At 40.4% G+C, this 24154-nt stretch overlaps 1 protein-coding gene across 7 annotated transcripts in view; it reads left to right on the forward strand.

The window, feature by feature from the left end:
* The window catches only part of MIDEAS (mitotic deacetylase associated SANT domain protein), a 137598-nt gene extending 113449 nt beyond the window's left edge, over positions 1–24149 (forward strand). For 6 of the 7 annotated variants that reach the window (XM_074235756.1, XM_074235752.1, XM_074235754.1 and 3 more), the window contains 10 exons: positions 1190–1535; positions 4536–4602; positions 5429–5571; positions 5694–5797; positions 10448–10523; positions 11243–11331; positions 13870–14019; positions 15504–15698; positions 16719–16912; positions 19467–24149. In XM_074235756.1, coding sequence (XP_074091857.1) covers positions 1190–1535; positions 4536–4602; positions 5429–5571; positions 5694–5797; positions 10448–10523; positions 11243–11331; positions 13870–14019; positions 15504–15698; positions 16719–16912; positions 19467–19719 — 1617 coding nt within the window. In that variant the 3' untranslated portion in view covers positions 19720–24149. The other variant, XM_074235758.1, reaches the window with a different exon arrangement.
* The last annotated feature ends 5 nt before the right edge of the window (positions 24150–24154 follow it).

Here is a 24154-nt window from a genome sequence, read left to right on the forward strand (position 1 = left end):
TGCAGTAATTTTTCTAAATTCATTCATTAAAAATCTTTCACTGAACAAATTGGATTCATGCCATGGACTCAAAGATTAGGAAACAGCATGATTAATCATATTAAAAGCAAAATCAACTAAAAGCACATGATTATTTTAGTAAAGGCACAAAACACCTTTAACAAAGTATGATATAAATATATGCTAAAAATCTTAAACACAATATAAACACAGAAGGATTTTTTAAAAAATAAGATTAAAAAATACTTTCTAAAAACCAACAGCTATTATCATATAAAATGGAGAAATATGATAGACAATTTTGCTTACATGAAATTGAGAAGCTTTATGTGAACACAATTAGTCACAGTATAAGTCAGCTGAGAGATTCTATATATTAAATATCCCCTAAACTTTTCCCCAATAAGTTGTCAAAGAATATGAATAAATCATTTTCTCAATGATTTTTTTCAAAAAAAGTTGCAAACTCTTAGTAATTTTATGAAATAATATTCCAAATTATGAATGATATAAGAATGCAAAATACAACTGCCCTATGGATTTACCTCACAATCAGAAAATTAACAAAAGTGATAGGTGAGAGAATAGTTAATGTTGGAGGGGGTAGTGGAAATATGAGCACAATAATGATACATTGTGGAATTATACTAATAAAGTAGCTAAAACTTCTATGCCTGCTAGGCATATACCCCAAAGAAGTTTTTTAAAAAGAGAAAGACTTTTTACATCAAAATTGTGTGTATTTGTTTGTATGTGTTACTGTTAGTGTTATCAGAGTCTTAAAATGATAAATGCTGAATATGAAAAAGCATAGCAGAACTTATTTGAACTAATATAAAATGAAAGAAGAAAATGTACATGGTGGTCTCAACATGAATGGAGAGAACCATTAGAAAATAATAGAAACTGACATGATAATAAAAGTTGGCCTCAAAGAATAGAGATGGTTGACCAGTGTTAATTAGATTTTCTTAACTTTTTTCCTTCCTCTTTCCCTCCCCCCCTTTTTTAAAAAAGAAATGGTTTTCTGGGAAAAGGATAGGAGAAGAAAATAATGAGATATCTTGATGATGAACACAAAATATATATCAATAAAAATTAATTTTAACAAAAAAGAATCCAAAATCAAGAACATGACTATATGCTTTTCTTTAAAAAGGGTGACTTTCTTTTGGCCTTCTTTCTGCAGGTTGAAGATGTGGATCCTAAAGGGGATGGTGAGGGCTTGGTTCGGAAACCAAAACAGAGGCCTCGACCTGAACCCTTGATTATCCCCACCAAGGCAGGCACTTTCATTGCCCCTCCAGTTTATTCCAACATTACTCCCTACCAGAGTCATCTACGTTCTCCTGTTCGCCTGGCTGATCACCCATCCGACAGAAACTTTGAACTCCCCCCCTACACACCCCCACCCATACTCAGCCCTGTTCGTGAAGGTTCAGGCCTCTATTTCAATGCCATCATGTCAGCCACTGGCCTTGTTGCCCCTCCCCCCATCACACCAAAGAGTGCTCATCGGACCCTACTCCGATCCAGTGAGTGTCCTGTTATCAGGAAATATGGGTAGAAGGGGGGCAACATGGAGAAACCCCATCTTTTAGGCTTCTGTGAATTAACCTAAGTCTCTGGGATGTAAAGGGAGCAACCTGCTGATTAACCATTTAGGATATGGGAAGTATTATTATTCTTTTAAGAATGGCTCACTGTGTTTTGAGTTTGTTCTTATTTTTGTTTTTTAAGGGTTTTTTTTTTTTAATATCACATTTGGGGCAGCTAGGTGGCACAGTGGATAGAGCACTGGCCCTGGCATCAGGAGACCTGAGTTCAAATCCTGCCTCAGACACTTAATAATTAGCTAGCTGTGTGACCTTGGGCAAATCATTTAACCCCATTGCCTTGCAAAAAAAAAATAATCACACTTATTTCCAAATATTTCTTCCCCTCCCCAGCAAGACCAGCCCAATCCATCAACCAAGTGTGACAGGATATATAAAATTCTGGATTTGTTTGTACTAATCCAGCCACATGTTTTCACCTTTTCCCTCTAGCAGCTAATGAAAGGCCCAGGTGAGCCCTGAAGTTCTGAACCAGGCTGGCCCTTGAAATCCAATGAAAATAGTTGTAACTTGGAGGGATTGAGTTGATGGTTTTACCCCCACCCCAAATAGTAACTGCTCTCTGGCTCCCTCTGGTGATTTCCCAGAACAACTGGGTTGTTGTGATCCTTCCCCTCCTCCTTAGCAGAATTGCAGACTATATTCCATGTCCTTCTTTCTATGCTGAGCTTGAAATAGTTCAAGAAGAAACTACTTGTGAAGTTAAACTGAAGGTAGAGAAGAGACCAACTAATCAGAAAATATTTATAAAGTCATTTTTCAGTTAGGTCCAAATCTCTGTGTGACCCCATTTGGAGTTTTCTTGGCAAAGGTACTGGAGTAGTTTTTGTTTCCTTTTATAGTGGATTCAGATATTGTGACTTGCCCAGGGTCATGTAGTTGGGATATAATTGTTTAAGGCTGTATTTGAACTCAGATCTTTCTGACTCCAAGCCCAGTGCTCAATTCATTGAACTACTTTGCTGCTTCTTAGCAAATAACTATTTACAGGCAAGACACTATGTCAGATGATACAAAGACTATAGAGAAGTAGAAACAAAAATCTCTGTTATCAAGGAGCCTAACAATCTAGTTGGAGGAATATGGCAGGTGCAGAGTGAAAAGATCTTAAGACTGAGCAGTCTGTGACTGCAACTGAAGGATACTCATAATAACTGCTCTGGTGGTTCAGAGGAGGAAGAGATTTCTGTAATCTGGATTATCCTCTGAAGCATTCTAGTAGGAAGTAGGCTTTGAACCTGGTATTGATTTTATGCTTCAGTTGTGTCTGACTCTACATGGACTCACACGATTATCTTGGCAAAAAGAGTGGAGTGGTTTGCCATTTCCTTTTCCAGTGGGTCCCCCTGAGGAACTGAAGCAAATAAAGGTTTAGTGACTTGTCCAGGGACATACAGCTTGTACCTGAGGCTGGATTTGAAGTCAGTCTTCCTGACTTCAGGACTAGTGCTCTCTCCATTGTACCACCTGGTTTTGTTAGGGGTTAGGAATTTATTGGACTAAGAAGACCCTGAGAAGAGAGCAGTTTGTTTCAAATGGAGAGAAAGATGTGGTCAGAAACAAGGAGGTAAAAAGGTAGTAGAGATGACTGAGAGGAGAATAGTTTGGTTGAATCTTGGGGAGGGGAGACTGGAAAGATAAAAGGGAACCACGTTGTGGAGGGTATTGAAAGTTTGGTTAGAGTTTGGATTTTACCATATAACTATTGGACTATGATTTGGAAACTTTTTTTTAAGCCAGGAAGAGGAAAGATGTAAGTAAGTTGTACAAAAGATAACTAAATCTAAAGCTGACAACAAGAATGGGCTTGGAGGCATGGAAAGCTTGGATTCTGTTCCCAAGTCTCTTCAGTGCCCCCAAGCTAGTATCTAAGACTTAACATCCTAGGATTTTCAAATTTTCATTAATGCAAGTAGTTCACTTTGATAACTGGCTTAGATCACTACCACTTCCAGACCCCTCCTATTCTCTCCCCTCCCAAATCATACTGTTTTATGTCTGAAAGAGCCATTTAAAAGACCTTCTGCCCTAGAGATATTGTCATCTCTTAGGGGGCTTAGACTAACTTGGTGGACTCTGCTCTAAGATTTTTAAAGTACTATTTTATTGTAGTTGTTACTAGGTCCCACTCTTTTTTGTTTTTTGTTTTTTTGTTTTTGTCATGTAGTGGGGTTAAGTGACTTGCCCAAGGTCACACAACTAGGTAATTAAGTATCTGAGGCTGGATTTGAACTCAGGTCCCCCTGACCCCAGGGTCCATGCTCTTTCCCCTAACTGCCTGCCTTGCAAAGCATTTTACTAATGCACTATCTCATTTGAACCTCACCACAAGGTAGATCCTATTATTATCTTGATAGTAATTCCTCCCTGGGGGTAACTCTGGTTCAGTGGCTTATCTAAGGTCAGACCTAATACAGGATTTGAATTTAGGTCTTCTGGAGTACTTCAACTTGGAATCCAGTCTTTCCTGGTTGAGATGGTCTTGTCTATGGCTGCATCAAAGAAAGGAAGACTAGATTCCAAGCCTAATGATGAGGCAGCAATGTTAATAATGACTAATTTTTAGTTGTCGCTTTACAAATGCTATTTCACTTCTCATTTTACTGCCAATAATCAGCAAGGTTGAGCCTAAAATCCTTACCTCAGGAAGTCCCTGAGATTTATCTGCAATAGTGTAGGTTGGGGGTTGTTTTAGGGTGACTGTCAATCAGACTCTGTCTGAAATACTGGGGTCACAGTGGTCCTAGAATAGAAGACACCAAGCAAGGATATGACTAGGAAGGAGCTTCCTAGAATCAAGTTTCTTGCAGAAAGCCAAGGGGATGATGTATGTCTGTCTGTCTCTTACACACACACACACACTCACTACATCCCTCTTCCATTTTGTACTGTTTCATAAATGTGTTGTTTGTTTCTCAGACAGTGCTGAAGTGACTCCGCCTGTTCTTTCTGTGATGGGAGAAGTTACACCTGTCAGCATTGAGCCGTAAGTGTTTCAAAAAATGCCACCTTTACCCCTAGGCTGCCCCAGTTCTTTATACAAAACTGGGGTTTTTTGCCTTCTTCTGAAGTCTATGAAGGGAAAGGAAGTGAAAATGGAGGTGATTGACTCTAGGAACCTTAAATGTATTAGAATTCTATTATTTGCCTACTGATGGGATGGAGAACTCTGCTCTTGTGCCCGAGAGAAAAGGGGAGTGACTGGTAGGGTCCACTAAAGAATAGCAAGGGGAATGGGTAACTCATGAGTGAACATTGCTCTAACCTAAGAAGCCCTGTCTGCCTCTTCTAGAGTTGTTCATTTCAAATCCCCCCATCTCTGACTATAATTCAGAATTCACGGGGAGGGTCTAAGGCCAATTTCCACTTATCAGTCAATCAGTAAACATTTATTAAGTGCCTATTCTATACCCAGGCAGTGTGCCAAGCTTATTTTTCATATATTGCTGTCAATCTCTAAAACCTCATTTAAAGTTTCTTCTTTATCTCCTACCAACCTCCATATTTTTTCTTTGCCTAGAAGGCACAGGACATCGATGGCAACAGAAGACAAGTTTTCCCCTAGAGACCATATGACCCATAGGTAGGGGCCCACTGAACTCCTTGCCTCAAATGGAGCCATGTTTGTGATTGAATCTCCAGTCCAGTTTTGTACTCTTTGTTGAGCTTTCAAGTTACTCTTCTCCTCTACTCCTGGGGTCAGAACCTCAGGTTCTTATCTTGATGGGTAGGGCCAGGGCCCAGGCTGAGAGGAATTACCATTTGCATTGAGAGATCAGATACCATACCACTTATCCTTTCTTTTCCTGCAGTCGAATCAATGTCGGGACTAGGTTCCAAGCAGAAATCCCCACAATCCGGGATAGGGCTCTGGCAGCTGGAGATGAGCATAAAGCAGATCTGGTCTGGCAGCCATGGGGAGACCTGGATGCGAGCAAGGAGACTCAAGGGCAAGGTGAGGAGGACCACAGGGATCAAGGGAATGGTCCATTTTTCTTAATTATTGTGAGTTTCTGAATCAGGGCTTTTTTTTTTAATTCCATCTTTGTTTCTCTCTGGGAATCTTTCTGGAACCAGTGGAAGACCTTCTGACTGCTGCCTGCTCTAGTATCTTTCCTGGGGCTGGAACTAATCAGGAGCTAGCCTTGCATTGCCTGCATGAAGCCAAGGGCAACATCTTGGTGAGCTGGGGGTCCAGGACAAGGGGCATCATGAATTGTATGTGGGGGGAGGCAGGGGTTGTATGCTGTTATCAACAGAGAGATAAGTATCTGTGTAGGAAGGGACCAACACAAATTGCCCAATTAAGAGAATAAAGTAGATATGGGCCACATCTCAATTCTGCCCATCCAAAAGCATCACTCCACTGCAGAGAAAGGCCTTGGAGCTAATGTAACCCATGCTGTACAGACTGGTTTTCCTTTTTTTGAGTGCTTGATGTATACAGTAGGCTCTCTTGTGCATCTTGGAAGGCATGGATGGAGGTAAGAGAAGGGGGAGAGTGTGCCCCAGGAAATGGGAGTGTTTTCCTGCCACCTGAAAGGATGATTTTGCTAGCAAGGGTCCTAGAAGAATTATCAGCCCCTTCCAGCCACTCTTATAATATAATACATAAATAGACTAATCCTTGACTTATTGTTTATGGAAGAGAGTATAGCAGAGAGAGCCTCAGATTGGGAGTCTTAGAATCATGGGATTATAGATTCAGTAGATGAAAAGCCCTTCAGGAATCTTCTAGTTCATTTATTCTTCTCATTTTATTTACTCTTGAGTATACTGCAACCCACTCAAGCTAAGTGAATTCATTAAGGTTTGATAGATATGGCAGAGCAAGAATTTGAACCAGGCATTTCTAGTACCAAGATGGCAGAATGAAGAAGCCCTCCCAGATTCCCTGCCATAAAACTTGAAAACTCAGAATTGATTGAGGAGCTAAGAAGGAGCTTACCAGCATGACTGAAAGGTCCTTCTCACTAGGGTAGGAAAGGAATGAGATCTAAGAGCAGCAGCCCCCAACTTCAAAGCAGGAAGTCTTCAGCAAGAGTCCAAACCTGGGGCAATCCACTAGTGAGACCCTGCCCTCCTCTGAGACAGTGGCTTCTTAGAGACAAGTGAGCAGTCTGTTTAGCACATCAAGGCACCACCACCCCTCCCCCCTAGCATAGGTCACCAGGGAAACCTTGACCCTATCTACTTGTGGTTTCAACAAAGAGACCTTTTTTCTCTTGCAACTCAATAGCAGCACTCCATTCCTGGTGCTGACCTGCAATAAGCTCCCTCCTCCAGAGCTAGCCTCTAGAAAGACTCTGTTACCAAAGCAGCCCAGCATCAAGACCCCACCCCTCAAACAGGCCAACTAAATCCCATATCCATGGTAGGTCAACAGGGAGGTCCCATCCCCCAGTATAAGACAGAAGGAAGCCTAACCTCCAGTGAAAGCAAGAAGCTAAACCCTGAGGCCCAGGAAAAGCCAACAGTGGTTAAGACCCAGAGCCCCAGCAAAAAAGCTTGGGGAGAGCGCAGGACCAGGGCCCAACTCACATAAAAACATCAAGTCACAAAAAAGGTAGAAAGATGAGCAAAAGCAAACAAAAAAACTTGATGATAGAAAGTTACTGTGGTGATAGGGAGGATCAAAGCATAAACTTGAAAGAGGACAAAAGTATCCAACTGGCTACATGTGAAGCCTCAAAGAAAAATGTGATTTGGTCATTGGCCCCAAAAGAATTCCTAGAAGAGATTAAAATAGATTTTAAAAGGAAAATTAGAAAATTAGAAGAAAAAATCAAGAAAACAGACATGAGTACTGCATGATAATCTTGAAAAAAGTCAATAGAATGGAAAAAGACATGCAAAAAATTTACCAAGGAAAATAATTCCCTGAAAAATAGAATTGTACAAGTGGAAACTAATGACTTTATGAGACATTAAGATGCAATCAAACAATTTTAAGAGGTTTTAAAAAAGAAAATGAAATTTCTTAGAAAAAAACAGCTAATATATAAAATGGATTCAGGATTATGGGACTACCTGAGAGCCATAATCAAGAAAAAAAAGCACAAACATCTTTGAAAGAAATTATTAAAGAAAAGCACTCTGATATATTAGAAACAGATGGCAAAATAGAAATTGAAAGAATCCATTGATTGTTGCCTGAAAGAAATCCCAAAAAATGGAAACTCCTAGGAATATCAAATCCAAATTCCAGAGCTTACAAATCAGAGAGAGCAGACAAAAAGAAACAATTAAAATAAACTCTACAGTCAGGTTTACAGATCATCAGCTTTCATATTAAAGAATCAGAGTTTACTATAAGAGCAATTAGAAGGAGTATGTGGAGACAAAGGATGAGGACATAAGGTGACTCTTATGGGAAAGATACCCCCCCAAAAAATATAGGAGTGAGAAAGAAAATTGTTCTGGAAGAAGAGGGGAGATTGAAAGGGGTATATTAACCCACATAAAAGAGAGATGAAAGAGCTAATATAATGGAGGGAAAGATTGGGGATGGGGACAAAGCTTAAACTGTATTCTCATCACAGTTCAAAGAAGATACAGCATATACACTCAGTTGGTCATAGAAATCTATTTTATCTTTAATGAAATAAAAAAATACAGGGATAATAGAAGGGGGGAGAGACTGATAAAAATGGAAGATAGGAGATATAACAATCATGATCTCCAACAAAGCAAAAAAAAAAATGAGATAAAGAAGGAAACCATAATTTGCTGAAAGATATCATAGCCAGTAATTGTCAATACTAAATATATGCTCCTAGAATAGCACCTAAATTTTTGAAGGAGAAGCTGAATATGTTACAGGAGGAAGTAGATAATGAAACTATACTTGTAGGGAACCTCAGCTTTCCCCTTTCAGGACAAGATAAATCTAACCAAAAAATAAACAAGAAAGAAGTTAAGTAAGGATATGATCTCTCTCTCGTCACAGTCAACTTAGATCAATGTATACCATGGAAACAATGTAAAGACTAACAGAATGCCTTCTGTTGGGGTTGGGGGAGGGAAGCAAGACTAGGGGGGGAAATTGTAAAATTCAAAATAAATAAAATCTTTCTTTTATTTAAAAAAAAGAAAGAAGTTAAGGAGGTGAATAAATTTCTGGAAAAGTTAACCACAAGAGATCTCTGAATAAAATTGAATGGGAATAGAAAGTAATAAACCTTTTTTCTCAGCAGTACTTGGCTGAGTCAACAAAAATTGACTATGTATTAGGATATAAAACACTCACAACCAAAAGCTAAAATAGCAAGCACATACTTTTCGGCTAGTGATACAGAAAAAAGTTCTACAATAGACAATGAAAAGAGATTAAAAATTAATTGGAAATTAAATAATGTAATATTAAAAAACAAGTGGTCAAAGAACAAATCATAGAAACCATCAGTAATTCCATTAAAGAGAATGACAACATATCAAAATTTATGGGATGCAGTCAAAGTAATACTTAGGGGGAAAATTTATATTTTTAAAAGAAAGAAGGAATAGAAGTGAAGAGTAGGGACATCTAACTTTAAAAACTGGGAAAACAATTTTAAATCCCCAATTAAACATCGAATTGGAAATCTTGAAAATAAAGGAGAAGGGGGGCTAGGTGGAGCAGTGGATAAAGCACCAGCCCTGGAGTCAGGAGTTACCTGGGTTCAAATCCGGTCTCAGACATTTAATAATTACCTAGCTGTGTGGCCTTGGGCAAGCCACTTAACCCCATTTGCCTTGCAAAAAAAAAACCTAAAAAAAAAAAGAAGAAAAGAAAGGAGAGATTAACTAGAGGTAGATTTTATAAAAAAAAAACCCAATGAAATAGACAAACCATTGATTAATTTAATTTTAAAAAGTAAGGAAGGGCGGCTAGGCGGCATAGTAGATAAAGCACCAGCCTTGGAGTCAGGAGTACCTGGGTTCAAATCTGGTCTCAGACACTTAATAATTACCTAACTGTGTGACCTTGGGCAAGCCACTTAACCCCATTTGCCTTGCAAAAACCTAAAAAAAGTAAGGAAGGGGGCAGCCAGGTGGAGCAGTGGATAGAGCACCAGCCCTGGAATCAGGAGGACCTGAGTTCAAATTAGCACTCAGGCACTTAATTATCTAATTGTATGACCTTAGGCAAGTTGCTTAACCCCATTGGCTTGCAAAAAAAAAAAAATGACAAAGTGATTTCAGAAAAATATGGAAAGACTACATGAAGTGAACAGAACCAGAACATTTGTACTCTATAATAGCAGTATTGTTTGATAAAACTCTGTGACTGACTTGGCTATTCCCAGAAATTACAATGGTCTAAGATAGTCCCAAAGGACAAAGAATGAAGCATAATTTATACTTCCAGAGAAAGAACACAAATTGAAGCATGCTATTTTTCACTTTTCTTTCTTTATTTTTCTTTTATTTGAGTCTTCTTGTACAAAATGACTAATACAGAAATGTTTCACATGTAGAAAAAAATTTTGAACCCAGGACTTCCAACCTCAAGTCCATTGCTCCTTTCACTATTTTCAGTTATCTGAGTTCTAGTCCTGTGTTTGCTACTTGTGTATTATTCTGGACAGACCACTTTATCTCAGTGGACCTCAGTTTCTTCTTTTGTCAAATAAAGCTAGACTAGATGTAGAGATCCCCTTCTGCTTGACATTCACTTCAATCAATGCTCCACTCTACAAAAAGGAATACTTATTTCTTGGGGACAGAGAGTGCAAAAGTGATTGTCAAAGGGCCATTAGGGTTTGACTTGGGTACTTGGGACACTGCCTAGTACCAAGATCCCCTTCAAACCCGATTTGAGACCTTGACCTTCCCCTTTCCTCCCTCAGGCAACACTGACCAAACTGCTGCTCAAGAAGCCACTTCGACCTCCCGATCACCCACTGGCAAATTACCACTATACAGGTGAGTTGAGTAAGGGATAGAGCTGCTTCCTCACCAGCTGACAGTATCTATGGAGCTGTGTCCCACACATTCGATCCTAAATATGGTTGGGAGATAAAAAGGAGAAAGGCTCTTACTAAGTAAACATGAATTGTTATTGACTACAACAGAAGTACCATAGACTGATATGACTGTAAGGAAATTGGATGTGGGGTTGAGAGGTTGCTCGAGAAATTTGAAGGTTTAAGGATGAGTGGAATGGAAGGTTTTGTGTGGGTGATGAATTCTAAGCTGGAACTTGAGAGTTAGGAAGGACATAGATAGCACATACTGTCCTCAGTGAAGTCATGACTTTTCATCCCATTCCTAGTTCTTTGGAGAGATCTGGATCAGGAATGAAAGTCGTCATGGAAGAATACATGAGATGTGTTCCTTACCCTTATGAGGCTTTAACGCATTTATCCTCAGCTGGAAAGATCTCTGACTAGCCCTGCTGTTTCCCTCAAGTTGGTTCCCATCTTAAAGGAGAGAGAGGAGATCAGTAGAAAGGGGGGTTGAAAGGAAAAGATGGGTTCTAAAATGATAGGTTTTCTGGTCCTTCAGTGGAGACTTGTACTTCCAAAATGATGGGGAATCTCTTGAAGTGAAAGGGAAGTTTCTCTACTTGGTCTACCATATTCCCCTTTTAATGGCTCTTCCAAGGAATTTCAATCTCTTCATTTCTCCATTCCTCATCACAGGGTCTGACCAGTGGAAAGTAGCTGAAAAAAAACTATTCAATAAGGGCATTGCCATCTATAAGAAGGACTTCTTCCTGGTGCAGAAGTTGGTGAGTTGGAGGACATTTTCCTTATGGGAAGAAATTCAGTTTTTTTCAATACATTCTAGTTATATTCACAGTATAAGAAGAGAACATGAAAAACAGTTCTTGGCCTAATGGAGCTTATATTCTACTGAGAGGTTCAAGGAAGACAGTGTGTGAAGGTATATCATGTAAAAAAAAATTCAAGAAATACTGGAAACTATACAAAGGGGAAGTGGTATAGAGAGGCTATCAGCCAGAGCCATTTCAGTCTTGACTTCTGCCATTGAGAAGAAACCAGAGCTTCCTCTCAGTTTTCATTCTGAAAAATGAAGCATCCTTCCCTTCCCCTTGCATCCATCGCTTCTTCCTCTTCTTTTTTTCTTGCTTGCCTCTATCCCCTTGAGAAAATGATACCTTATTTTGTCAAGACCTCTGCCTCAGACCATGAGGATGGGTTTTCAGGCCCTTTGGACTCAAGTCTGATAAATAGCTGGGGAAGTAAAGGAGGGCAGTGAGCAGAAGTGAATCATTGCCACTCCAACCAGAATGGTTGCTGCAGAGGATGATGATTAGCAGCATCAGACAGTGAGGTCATCCCAGATTAAGGGACAGCAGGCAGATATGTGACTTCAAGCCTAGCAAGTAGCCTGGGAATTGGAAATTGGGGAGCATTCCTGTTCCCTAACCTCATAAGTTGTCCTCCTCCTGTTGGTCCCATGAGCTCTGACTGCTTAAGATGTCAATTGAACAACTGGATATCCCAGCACTGTGTATTTGTATTGAAAATAGAAAAATAAATGTGAAGTAATCTCTATCCTCAAAGACATTATGTGAATATACAGATAAGTACAAAGTACATGCAAAAATACTTTGAAATGTCAGTGGATCTTTGATCTCATCAATGTGAGCACTCCCTCCAATCATGAATTATTGTTGTAGCCCATCTACATCTGCCCATCCTCTAGGATTTTTTCCCATGTCCTTCAATGTTTGTCCCAGTGGAAACTGAGGACCTTCCTCCTTTTCTCTTATCATCTGAAGGAAAATACAAAAAAGTGGTTGAGGCTTTTCTTAAATTGTCCCTCATTCTAATCAGAAATAACCCATAATCATTAAAATACAAAGTAATTTTAGTCAAGAGAGAGAAAACATTAACAGTTGGGAGAGAAAGGGGTCAGGAAAAGCTTCAGGCAGGAGGTGGCATCTGAACTAAATGGGAAAACTCACAATGAAGTTTCTCTATTAAGCCCCTATAGAGACCAATTTATTTCTTGTGTTGAATATGTATCTAAGAATACTAAGCTTCATCTTGAAAAATTATTAATTAAAATTATCATTTCCCTCCCCCCATCTCTTGGTGTGGTTTGGGTTTGACTTAGTGATTGTTATACTATCTTATCTGATACATGACTCACCTTAGTTAACAATACTGGAGATATTAGATTCTCTCATTTAATGTGTTAATTTATTGGTGAACCATTTGGTCTCCTAAAAAAATCCTCAAATTTTATTCTTTGTGTATAACCCATAGAGATATGCCTATAGATATATAAATATGGAGATGTGTGGTCATAGACAGGTAACTTAATCTCAATGCTACAGTGATGTGTGTATGTTAAGTATAAGTGTATTAAAAATCTTAGCCTTAGTCTTAAGGTATGAAAGCTTTTGGGAAATGGACAGACCAGGGAGAGAAAATATGAGAATACATCCAGAAAACAATTCGGAATCTCTTTGTACTCCAGAATTCCAGATTCTTTAGTTTGGAGTTTGAGACTCTCCACAATTTGCCTCCTATATTCCTTTCCAACATTATTTCATACAGCGCCCCTTCATGACCTCTACTTGCCATCAAAACTGGAATATTACTTGCTGCCTGTGGACTTTACACTATTTCCCACCTCCATGAATTTGTACAAGCCGAGTCCATGTCTGGAATGTACTCACTCTTCATTTCCTCTAAGAATTTTCCTTCAAGATTCTACAAAGATGCAGTTTCCTTTGTGATATCTTTCCTCATCCCCTCAGGTGTTACTCTGTCTCTGTGTTTCAATTTTCTTTGTACTATCCTCATTTGCATAGGGTAGTATATGACATGATGGATCATACTTTTAAGTTTGGAGCCAGAAAGAATTGGTTCAAATACTGCCTTTAGTGCTAAGGGACAAAGACACTTGACCTCTCTGCTCCATAGGCAGAATCTTTATGGTCACAGACTGGTCTTACTGATGGTGAGGAAATTCTTCTACTGAGAGTTACCTGTGCTGAGAAAACCATGACTATTTTGTATCTATTCACCTCTATTCTTAGAGCAATAGAATATAAACTCCTTGTGGTCAGGAATATTCCATTTTTGTTATTGTATCTTCAATACCTAATATAGGGGCCCTCCATGTAGAAGGCCCTTAATAAATGTTTATTGAATGGATTAATCCAATGCATGCTGTTGTTTGGAGATGGGGAGGATATGGCGGGGGGAGAACAGCAAAAGGAAGAAAGGGGAGCCGGACAAATGAAACTAAACAGATCAAGGGATTTAATGTCATTTTGATTCCAAACCAGATTCAGACCAAAACAGTGGCCCAGTGTGTGGAATTCTATTACACCTATAAGAAGCAGGTGAAAATTGGACGAAATGGAACGCTGACCTTCGGGGATGTTGATGCCACCGATGACAAACAGGGTCAGGAAGAAGTGGAAGTAGACATTAAGGTGATTTCCTCTCCTATCTGCATAGCTAAGATCCTTGAGATTTGGTTCCTCATGGGCCTTTGGTTATGTTGTGAGGAAGTGGGAAGGAAGGGAACCAGAATACCATAAAGCTTGGACCGAAAGGAGCAATTTTGAGTCAGTTGCATGAAACAAGGGTTTTGGACCCTTCTTGCAAAGTGGTTTGGTCGTAGAAGGACAAGAGGGAAAAAGGGGAGAAAGAGATAGAGAGGGAAGATTTATTAGTCACCTGCTATTTGTCAGTCTGTAGGCAGCATCATGGACAGAGAGCTGGGTCTGGAGTGAGGAAGACTTATCTCTCTGAATTCAAATCTGACCTCAGACACTTCCTAGTTGTGTCCCTGTTTGCCTCATTGAGCTCATTTGTCAAATGGACAATTTGCTAGGCTCTGTTGAGTACTTTTTGTTGTATTATTATACAACAATATATTCTTATATTATTTTGTTTTACCCTCACAACAACCCTATAGATTTAGGTGTTATTGATAGCTCTTTTTTTACAATTGAAGAAACTTGAGTCAGACATTGAAGTGACTTGCTGCTTAGTGGTAATAATTGTAGTAAGCAGAAGCAAAAAATGAGTTTCATGTCACTTTGGGAAAGTTTTCTGAGAGATATCATGAATATTATCCCATCACATCATGATGACAATTCTGGCAGGCAGGGAGAAACAATATTATCCCTATTTTCATTAATGGGAAAATTGATGTAGGGTCTGAGCTGAAAGAGAATGAGAACGGGATATTGCTTAACCCTGGAGGGAGTGGAGCTGTGGATATCTCCTTTGCACAAGTACTGTTGAAGATGATCACTGTCTTCAAGGGTTTGAAGGTAGTCATTTGGAAGAGAGCTTAGACCAGGTCTGGTTGACTCTAGTAGTCAGAAGTAGGAGTTAGTGGGTACATGGTCTAAAGAGATTGATTTAGGGTTAAGGAAAAACTTCCTAACAAAGTCATCTCCCATTGAATGGATCATCTTAGGAGGTACTGAAATCCTTTATCTCGAGAAACTGGATGACTACTAGGTAAAGGTAATATAGAGGGATTTCTGTATAGATACAGATTGGATTAAATGATGTAGGATGTCCCTTCTGCCTGAGCTTCTCCAAATCTGGGTAATCTGGGTGAGGTGACAACTCAAGATTCTGCAGCTAATTAATAGAGGAATGGGGACTGCCCCTAAATTAGCTTAAGCCCCTAAATTCCTAGGCCAGAATTTTTTCCTATGAGATCACATTGCTGAGTGTGCCGTGTGTGTGTGTGTGTCTGTCTGTTTGTCTATTTGTCTCTGTGTTTTTCTACCTCATCTGCTTTAGGCTCCAAGTCCCTAATATTCATCTGACTCAGATCCCTTAAATAGGGAAGATTAAAATTTGTTTCTTTAAAAAAAAAAAGTCTTCCTGGATACAAAGCATAAGAGGATGGACTGAGGCCAACAGACTCACTCTTTCTTTTTCCAATTTTAAGAGTTCCCAGAGGTTGACAAGGGTCCAGCCTCCCAGAAGGGAGGCTCCAAGTGAAGAATGTGCAATGGCCAAAAAGGAAGCCAAGAAGGAGGATGGGGAGGAAGAAAGAAAGCAGGAGGAACAAGAAGAGGTGCGGGAGAGGAGCCGGAGGGCAGCAGCTGTCAAAGCTGCCCAGACAATACAAGCCAATGAGGCGGTGAGTGAGTCTTGAACTCTGGAGTCAGCCAAGAGCTCAGAGTATTCTTTGGGTCTCACACTTGTTATGTAAAGAGGTCTCTAATACAAAATTAATGACTACTAGCCCCTTCCCATCTCCCTTAAGTGATGCAAGTTCAAATTGGTCACACATCTAGGCCCAGCTACAGGGCTGACAGATGTGGTCAGAGATGACCAGAACAAAGAGGTTTGAGGGGGCAGGTGGGGACAAGGACAGTTGAAGAAATCCTGCTAGAGATGGTAGTAAGATGTGATTCAGGTAACAGGCAACTTGAATGAAAGCCCAGAGAAGGATGGTTGGGCAGAAGGGTTACAGTTCTGAGGAGCTAGAATTTGGAAGTTAAAACTGGCCTCTGGAGCAGGAAAGGATATTTGTTAGGGTTGGGACTTAACTGGTTAGTGTTTCATTTGGAGGGAAAGTATTTAGGACTTGGACCTCAAGCTGATTCCTCAAGAAGGAGGCTTTTGTTACAAGGGAAGATCTTTATTTGAGGAAGAGGGGATGGGAGGAATGAAGCAAAAAAAGTGCCAAGAAAGAAAGAAAAGCATCAATGAAATATTTGAAAACACAGAAGAGAAATTAAAATTTGTATTGGTGCTACTATGTCAAACTTATTTTTTTCAAAACAAGCTGTTTATGGTAGATTTGTGATTTCATAGTGTAATTCGTATTTTCTGTCCCTCTATTTGTCTAGATGTTTATAGTTATTGAGGACTTACGTTCATAATTTTAGAAATTGTTTTTAAAAAGAATTCGAGAAAGGAGTTACAATAGTTCGGATTTATGAACTGCATTTAGCAACAAACAGGAACTCTGAACAGATAGAGCTAATCAAAGCTTCCAGGGCTTCCTGGGAAAGGAGGGACTTATGAAGTCTCCTTAGGATTTTTTGCTTTGGTACTTGCTGCCAGGAACCAAACTAAGCAGGCAAAGCTAGGGCTGTCTCACAATATCTCTTTTATTCCAAACAATGCAATTGCTTCATCTTCATCTATCTAGATCAATGATGTCCTCATCCTCAGGAGCCATGAGTCCAATGCTCCTGGGGTGGCCAGCAGCCGAGCTACAGAGAAACCTAAAGAGAGCTCTGGGAAATCTCGAAGAGCTGGACCCATCACAGAGAAGAAGATCACAGAGACCTTAAGTAAAACCCAGAACCAGGATAGCACGTTCCCGTGTAAAAAATGCGGCAGGTATGATTGGTAATAGGTGGGTGGCTGATAATGAGAATTGGCAAAAGACCAGAGTTTTGGGTTCTTGGTGGGACAATGAACAAGATGATAGATAGATGGGATGATGGGCAGTGTTGGCTCTTGGTGGATAATGATGCCTGAAGCTGATGCCTCTACCTCCCGATGGCCCAAGAGCTCACTGGAAGGGAGCATGAGCCACTTAAGGTAGCATTTTGTCACATAGGGACCTGTCTGGTGAGCAGGTATCATGACATCATAATAGATTGCAGGCTGGGTTTGAATCCTACCTCAGATTTTTGTCCAGGATCATCTGATTTCTCTGACCCTCAGTTTTCTCATTTAAAAATAGAAATAATATCAGAAGAACTTGCCTTACCTTAAATGAGATAATGAATCCAAAGCACATGTATTAAATAAACCTCTTAGATTATTTCCTGGACTAGTTTAGTAACCCTTCCTCCATATTTCTTGTGATGTTTATATCTTGATCTCTGAACCATTGCTGCGGGGTGTTTGTAGAACTGTTTTGAAAATTAATGGGGAAATTCTTAAAAGACATGGGGGTAAGGGGCGGCTAGGTGGCACAGTGGACAGAGCATGAGCCCTGGAGTTAGGAGTACCTCAGTTCAAAGCCAGCCTCAAACACTTAATAATTACCTAGCTGTGTGGCCTTGGGCAAGTCACTTAACCCCATTGCCTTGCAAAAAAAAACTAAAAAAAAAAAGACATGGGGGCCAGGTTGGAGCCTGGGCCATTGGGTCTAGGGTCTGGCACACTGATTAGCTCAGCAAAATTCTAATGAAACCTTTTGAAATGTGTTGCATCAAAATTATACACCAAAAAGAGTCAATGTAATATGTATAGATGTAGGACTGAGTGCAAATCAGTGAAAATAAGAATACATAGGGTTGACTGATAATGGTCATGGATGGAGGACTAGTTTACCCATCCTGCCTCTCATCTTCCTTCTTGTGGTGGGATTGATTCACTTTTGCTTAGAATATTCTATAGGAACACATCAGTTCCTTAAATGTTTACTATTTGCCAAGCATTTTGTTAAGCATTTGAAGATGCAAATGCAAAAGTCAGTGAACTTACATTCTAGTGGGAGAGGGGAGGGTGTAACAGCACAGACAGGGAATCAGTTACCAGAAAAGGGAGGTTTTGCATTTGGGAATACTTAATTGTGGTGAACATATCCCTAGGGTAGCCTAACTGATATGCCCTTTTCAAAGCAATGGTAGCATTGACTTAAGGTTTCCAGAGCAAGAGTGATGGATTGTATGTGAAGTTTGGTCTGAAGGTAGCTGCATTTGAGCTGTATGCATTTGTACTTACTCACCAAGCAGAACAGCTCCCTACCTGTCCTGGGTGGGAGTTTCAAAATTGAGTAGATGAAGCAACAACTTCTTACCCCATGACCATTGTTGGTGAAGTAGCCTAAACCAGGACAGAGGACAGTGAGGTAGCTTGGAGCCTAGTTGTTGGGTGAAGTTAACAATCAAAATACAGCTATAACCAACCACCCAACCCCTGATTACCCCTGTTCCTAACTGGGGCAGGGTATGATTGATTATTTTTGAGAGGTTTGATTAATTATTTTTATGTAGCAGTCTTATTATTTTAATCCAATTTTTATTTTTATTTCTCTATCTTCTCCCCCCGTCCTTTAAGGAGAAAAAAATTACAATCATATATAATCACACATAAACAACTTCCCACATTAGCAACATCCAAACAAAGGGGGAAAAAAGTGAAGAAAAGCTGTGACTCAGCTCTTTATCAAGAGGTGGAGGAGGCAGCTAGTGGCACAGTGGATAGAGCACTGGCCTTGGAGTCAGGAGGACCTGAGTTCATATCTAGCCTCAGACACTTAATAATTATCTAGCTGTGTGGCCTTGGGCAAGCCACTTAACCCCATTCATTGCCTTGCCAATAAAAAGAAAGAAAGAAAAAGGGCAGAGAGCCTACTTCCTCATGACTCCTTTGGAATTGTGGTTTGTCATTGTGTTGTTCAGAATTATTACTGTCTTTCAAAGTGCTTTATCATTACAATATTGCTGTTACTGAAATTGTTCTCCATTCTGCTCCCTTCACTTTACATCACTTCACATAAATCTGACCACATTTTTCTGAAACTATCCTTTTCATTATTCATAATAGTATAATAATATCCCATCACTTTTAGCCATTCCCCTATTGATGGGCATCAAGAGGTATGATTTAAAAGCCAGGACATGAGGTAGCTAGTGAATGAGTACCCAGGACTAGAGATCCTTAAGAGCCATCCATGCAAATCTTCCATTTTATAGAAAAGGGAACTGAGGCATGGGAGGCAAACGGTGACTCCCCAGATAAGAAATAATCAGAACCAAGATGTGATGCCGAATCCTGGCTCTTCACCTGAGCTTTCTTACTCATGACTCTTATCCCAGATATTTTAATCCGAGGAAGTCTAGGTGAGAGCAGACCTCCTTGAGGGCCCTTTTCTCTAAAGTTAGGAAAGGAATCTGGTCATGACTCAGCTTTCTCCCTTTCTCTCCCTCCTTTTTAGGGTATTCTTCAAAGTAAAGAGCCGAAGTGCCCACATGAAGAGCCATGCAGAGCAAGAGAAGAAGGCAGCGGCGCTAAAGCAGAAGGAAAAGGAAGCTGCAGCTGCAGCAGCTGCAGCAGCAGCTGCCGCCACCCGCCTCCAGGCCCGACGGGAGAACAGCAGCAATGGTGGTGGTGGTGGTGGCGGTGGCGGCGGCGGTGGCGGCAGCAGCAGCAGCAGCAGGAGCTCAGATGAAGATGGCGAGATGCAGTAGCAGAGGCGGTAGATTCAGCTGGGAAAGCACTGAGGCTGGTTCTCCCCCACTCTCCCTGTGCTGGGCGCTGTCCCTCTCTGCACCCTCACCTGCCTTGTGGCTGTAGCAGCCTGGCTCCCAGACACGAGTTGGGAGGGAATCAGAAAGACTTGAAAAAGTTGAACAAAAGACAAGCTTTTATTTAATTTATGAAGGCCCTGCGAACAGTGTTACCTGGGGCAGGACCCAGTTCCCCTTATATTGAGTTTGTCAGACCTTGTCCCTGTGCTTTTTCAGAATGGTTGGACTCCTTCAGCTTCTAGAGACCTCCCCACCTGCCCCGAGCCATCTGGCTACTGGTTGCTGCTGCTATTTCTTGTTGCTTTTTGGACACCAAACTCTTGCTGCACAATTCCCCTTTTCTTGGCCTTCCATTCCTCCCCTGAATCACCTGGAAGATACTTTAGGGGATGGAGAGTTTAGCTCAAGTTTGCAAGATTTCACCCTATCCTCCTGGACATGGCCTACCAAGCACCACTAGAAATGAACCATCCCACCAGCAGGATGTGCGCAGTGTCTCTCTTACCTGGCTCAGGTGGGGGCGGGGGGAGCATTTGGTCTTCTCCTTGAACCTGCCACCTGGTGGAGTCCCCAACCCAGGAACATAAGGAGCAGGCAAGCACACTGATGGCCAAACCAAAGCTTCTCTAGTTATCCCTTCTCCCCCTGAAGGGAGGCTGCAGGATACACCTAGCAGATAGGGAAAAAAAGTGGAAGGAAGAATGGGGATTTTTTTCCCCTCTACCTTTTTCAATATCCTCTTAGACAGCAACTCTGCTCAGCTGCAATGAACTTTTCAAACTCTTTGGAGACCCAAACCAAAATTAGTAGCACCTTTCTATGGCACTAGACCTTCCTGGGGAAAGGGAGCTAGTGAGAACACTGTTCTCCAGAGAGGAAAGAACAGGTGAGAAGGTTGCTTGTGAAGGGGAAGGTGGTCAAATTTTTTGCTAAATTGGACTCATCCTTATTTCTCACCTCCTTAAACAGATGCCTTTGGTCCCGAGCTACTGTGAAAGAGGGTTCTTACAGTGTGACTAGCTAAAAGTCCTTTAGGATCTCCTTGTTATTAAACTTCTTACCTGGTGAGAGTCCCCTAGAGTTCTAAGGTTCAAACCAATCTACCCCCCACTTGCTTGAATTGCCAAAACACAGCCCTCGGATTTCATGCTTTGACTGCCTTCCTGTTTGTGGGACCCCATACTGACCTGATGTATGGAAAGCACAAACCCCCAGAGTTCTTCAGATTTGGGAATCCTTTCCTGATGGTGGTCAGTGACCTAGATAAAAGGATTGTGATTTGGGAATTATTTATTTTTCATATTTAAATTTTCACATCCTCTCAGGGAGCCAGGGGCCTCTTGCTTTCTAGAGGCCCAATTCATTTATCTAAAAGTAAGATATCTACCTGCTCTCAGAGGGGAAATATCATGTACCTGGGGTGTAGGACCTTGTCTATCAGAGTCACTGCAAGAACTGACCCCTGTCAGTGGAGCAATTGAGGTTTCCCCAACCCATCACAAGATAACCTGCTAAAAGCCACAGAGAGTACAAATTAGAAAATATTTTAGTGTTTGGAAAAGGATTTTTATTTTTTAAAGAAACTGAAAACAATGCTACTTGCCCAGTTTTCTTTCCTCTACTTTCAGATAGGTTAAGAGCAAGGATGGTGGAAAGTCCTTCAATTCTGGACTGTTTGGAGTTCATTTAAGTAGAAGGAGTCTATTTCTCCTCATCCCCTCCCCCCGCAAAATACAAACAAATCCACAATCACAAAAAACTTGTGGGATACAGGTTTACTGGAATTACTGGAATGAAAACTTAGAACAAGAAAAGGTTTTGAAAATAGCCTGTGGGATTCAGAAGAGCCTGTCTGATTCTAGAGATGTAATAGTTTCTAATCACATGCCTAAAGTTTGCAAATGAGATCCAAAGGAAGTAACATTCCCAATAACTAGGCAGATCAGGTTAGTGATTTGGGAGAGGGGATTGCTTGTAAACTATGCATTATGAGATATTCATCAGTAACATTTTTACAATAATATGGGTCTCCAGAGCCCCCTACAGGAGGAATAACCAAATCTTTCTGCCTAGCCTTCTAAGAATGACCTAGATTCCCAATTCCTTGTCCACCAATCTGTTTTTCTCCATAAGATTGTGCAAATTCAGTGTCCTAAGATTGTATAAAATCTTGTACAGGAACCAGAAGGAAGTTAAAGTCAATATGAGTGCCTTCTCAGCTCAGCCCTGAAGTGCTACTTAAGTGTCCCAGGATTTTTCTATTTAAAAATTCTTTTAGTTTCAGTCCTTGTTTAGACACACAGCTCTTGTAACAGAACCCTTCAGTCACATGAGACCCTTTCATTCACTCAGAAAGTGGTAGAACCCACTCTTTTGGAATTGTTTGACTAATAAAGTAATTCTCTTCCCTCCCCCAGCTAGCAGGAACCTTCCCAGGTAAGGGGTAGGCAAGGAAGATTTTGGGGAGATAGTTATCTACAGTAAAATGCGAAAAATTTGTATCTTTAAAGAATTAAAGGCAATCATGGTTAATAAAATGCATACAAAACAGAATCCATAAAAAAAAGTTAAACTTATCTTTCAATGGTGCTGTTCTCTATTTGTGATAGGTTTGGTCACATTTTTTTCTTTTATTCGCTTAGCCTGATCAGAAAGTCCATTGCTTTGGGAAGTTGGATAATCAGTGTCTCCAGCTTTAAGGATTTCTGCCTCTTCCCCACTCCCCATCATTGGACAGTCTATTGTAATAGCCACCATCACCATACTTACCTAAGAAAAGGCAAGAAACTCAGGACCTGGACAAGGATGGCCTGAAGGCCCTTTGTTAACTGTCAGTGCTGATCAGCTGGAGCCGTGCCTTTGGTAATAGTGTGGATACATGCTCTGCTGCCTTTTGATATTTCCTTGGGCTGACTTTTGTCCTCTGAAAGAAAAGGTGTTCCCCATCTCTAATCTGGACAGTCAATTTGGTCTTGAAACTATACATGAGGGGAGTAGTGTAGTGCCATTTTTTTTTACTGCCTTTAATCACCATCCATGGTTAAAATACATTCCCTCCTCTTCTGACATCCATATACCTCCCACTGTCTCCAATGGAGTTGAACCAGTGGTACAGGGGTTTTATATGCTGCTTCGTTCCAAAGGGATTGTCTGCAATCTACTGCCTCTGAAGCCGCTTCTCATTCTCATACCATGCAGTGGAATGGAGGGAGAATACAGAGCATATTCGAGTCTTAGCTGTCTCCTTGCTCTCTCTGAGGCATGCTTCTGGGATGGCATTACCAGCTGGAGAGCTTGACTCCTCAGGTTAACGGAGAATATGCATTTTCTAGAACACATTTCTATATTTAAGACCAGATATTCTCCCTTCCCATCTTGTGTTAATATTGCTAACAACAATCTGCAGCTGTTTCAACCATTACTTGTTTAAAGTTGGAGGTCTTTTGGGAGGGGAGAGAGCACAGGAACAGTCAGTCTGTAATTATTGTATAAATGCTTTAATAGCATATAAATAAGTATATTACTTTTATTTTGAAAAATGATCAGACACTGCCTTTTGTGTGTTTGCTGCCTGTGGCAACCTTTTTAAGACTGTTACATATTAAAATAGTGTACATATATATTATATTATATATATTATTTACCTCTTTTGCTGTACAGTTGTGATAGACCAGACTGAAGATTTTATTTTTTGTGTGCTTTTTATAAAAAAAATTAATACACTAAAGAAAATCTTGCTGATGTGATTGTAATGTACCCATGTAACTTATTTACTTTTGAATGTCTTTCCATATCTCTAAACCTTTTATTAAATAAGGTTTTAAAAATTCATAGTAAAAAGTTATTTTTTGGTGGGACTTGTGACCATCTGGGCTTGATCATAGGCTGTCTTATGGAACTGGAATGGATTTGAGAGAACATGTAGGCCACCATCTCATTTTGGAGTTCAGGAAGTAGGGAGGGTCCTTCCTGATTTTCCATGACATTATGCTGCCTCAAAGGGCAGAAAGGTCAAATCCTACTGTTCCCTTATCCGTTTGTTCCATGGAAGCTTGTAGTCACCACTGCTGAACCTCCTTTTCATGATCCCATTAACAAATGAGATTGGGGAGGCTAGGTGGCACAGTGGATAGAGCACTGGCCCTGAAGTCAGGAGTACCTGAGTTCAAATCCTGCCTCAGGCACTTAATAATTACCTAGCCTTGGGCAAGCCACTTAAAACCCCATTTGCCTTAAAAAAAAAAAAACCCAACCAAACAAATGAGGGGCACCCATGCAAAATCAAGAGTAGCTATAGATAGATCAAAGTTTTCCAAAGGTCAAATATTGGTAAATTACTAAAATTGGATATGCTAGGTTTCTTAATCCTGTGGTT

The sequence above is a fragment of the Macrotis lagotis genome, chromosome 4, assembly GCF_037893015.1.
Source record: "Macrotis lagotis isolate mMagLag1 chromosome 4, bilby.v1.9.chrom.fasta, whole genome shotgun sequence".
Taxonomy (NCBI): domain Eukaryota; kingdom Metazoa; phylum Chordata; class Mammalia; order Peramelemorphia; family Peramelidae; genus Macrotis; species Macrotis lagotis.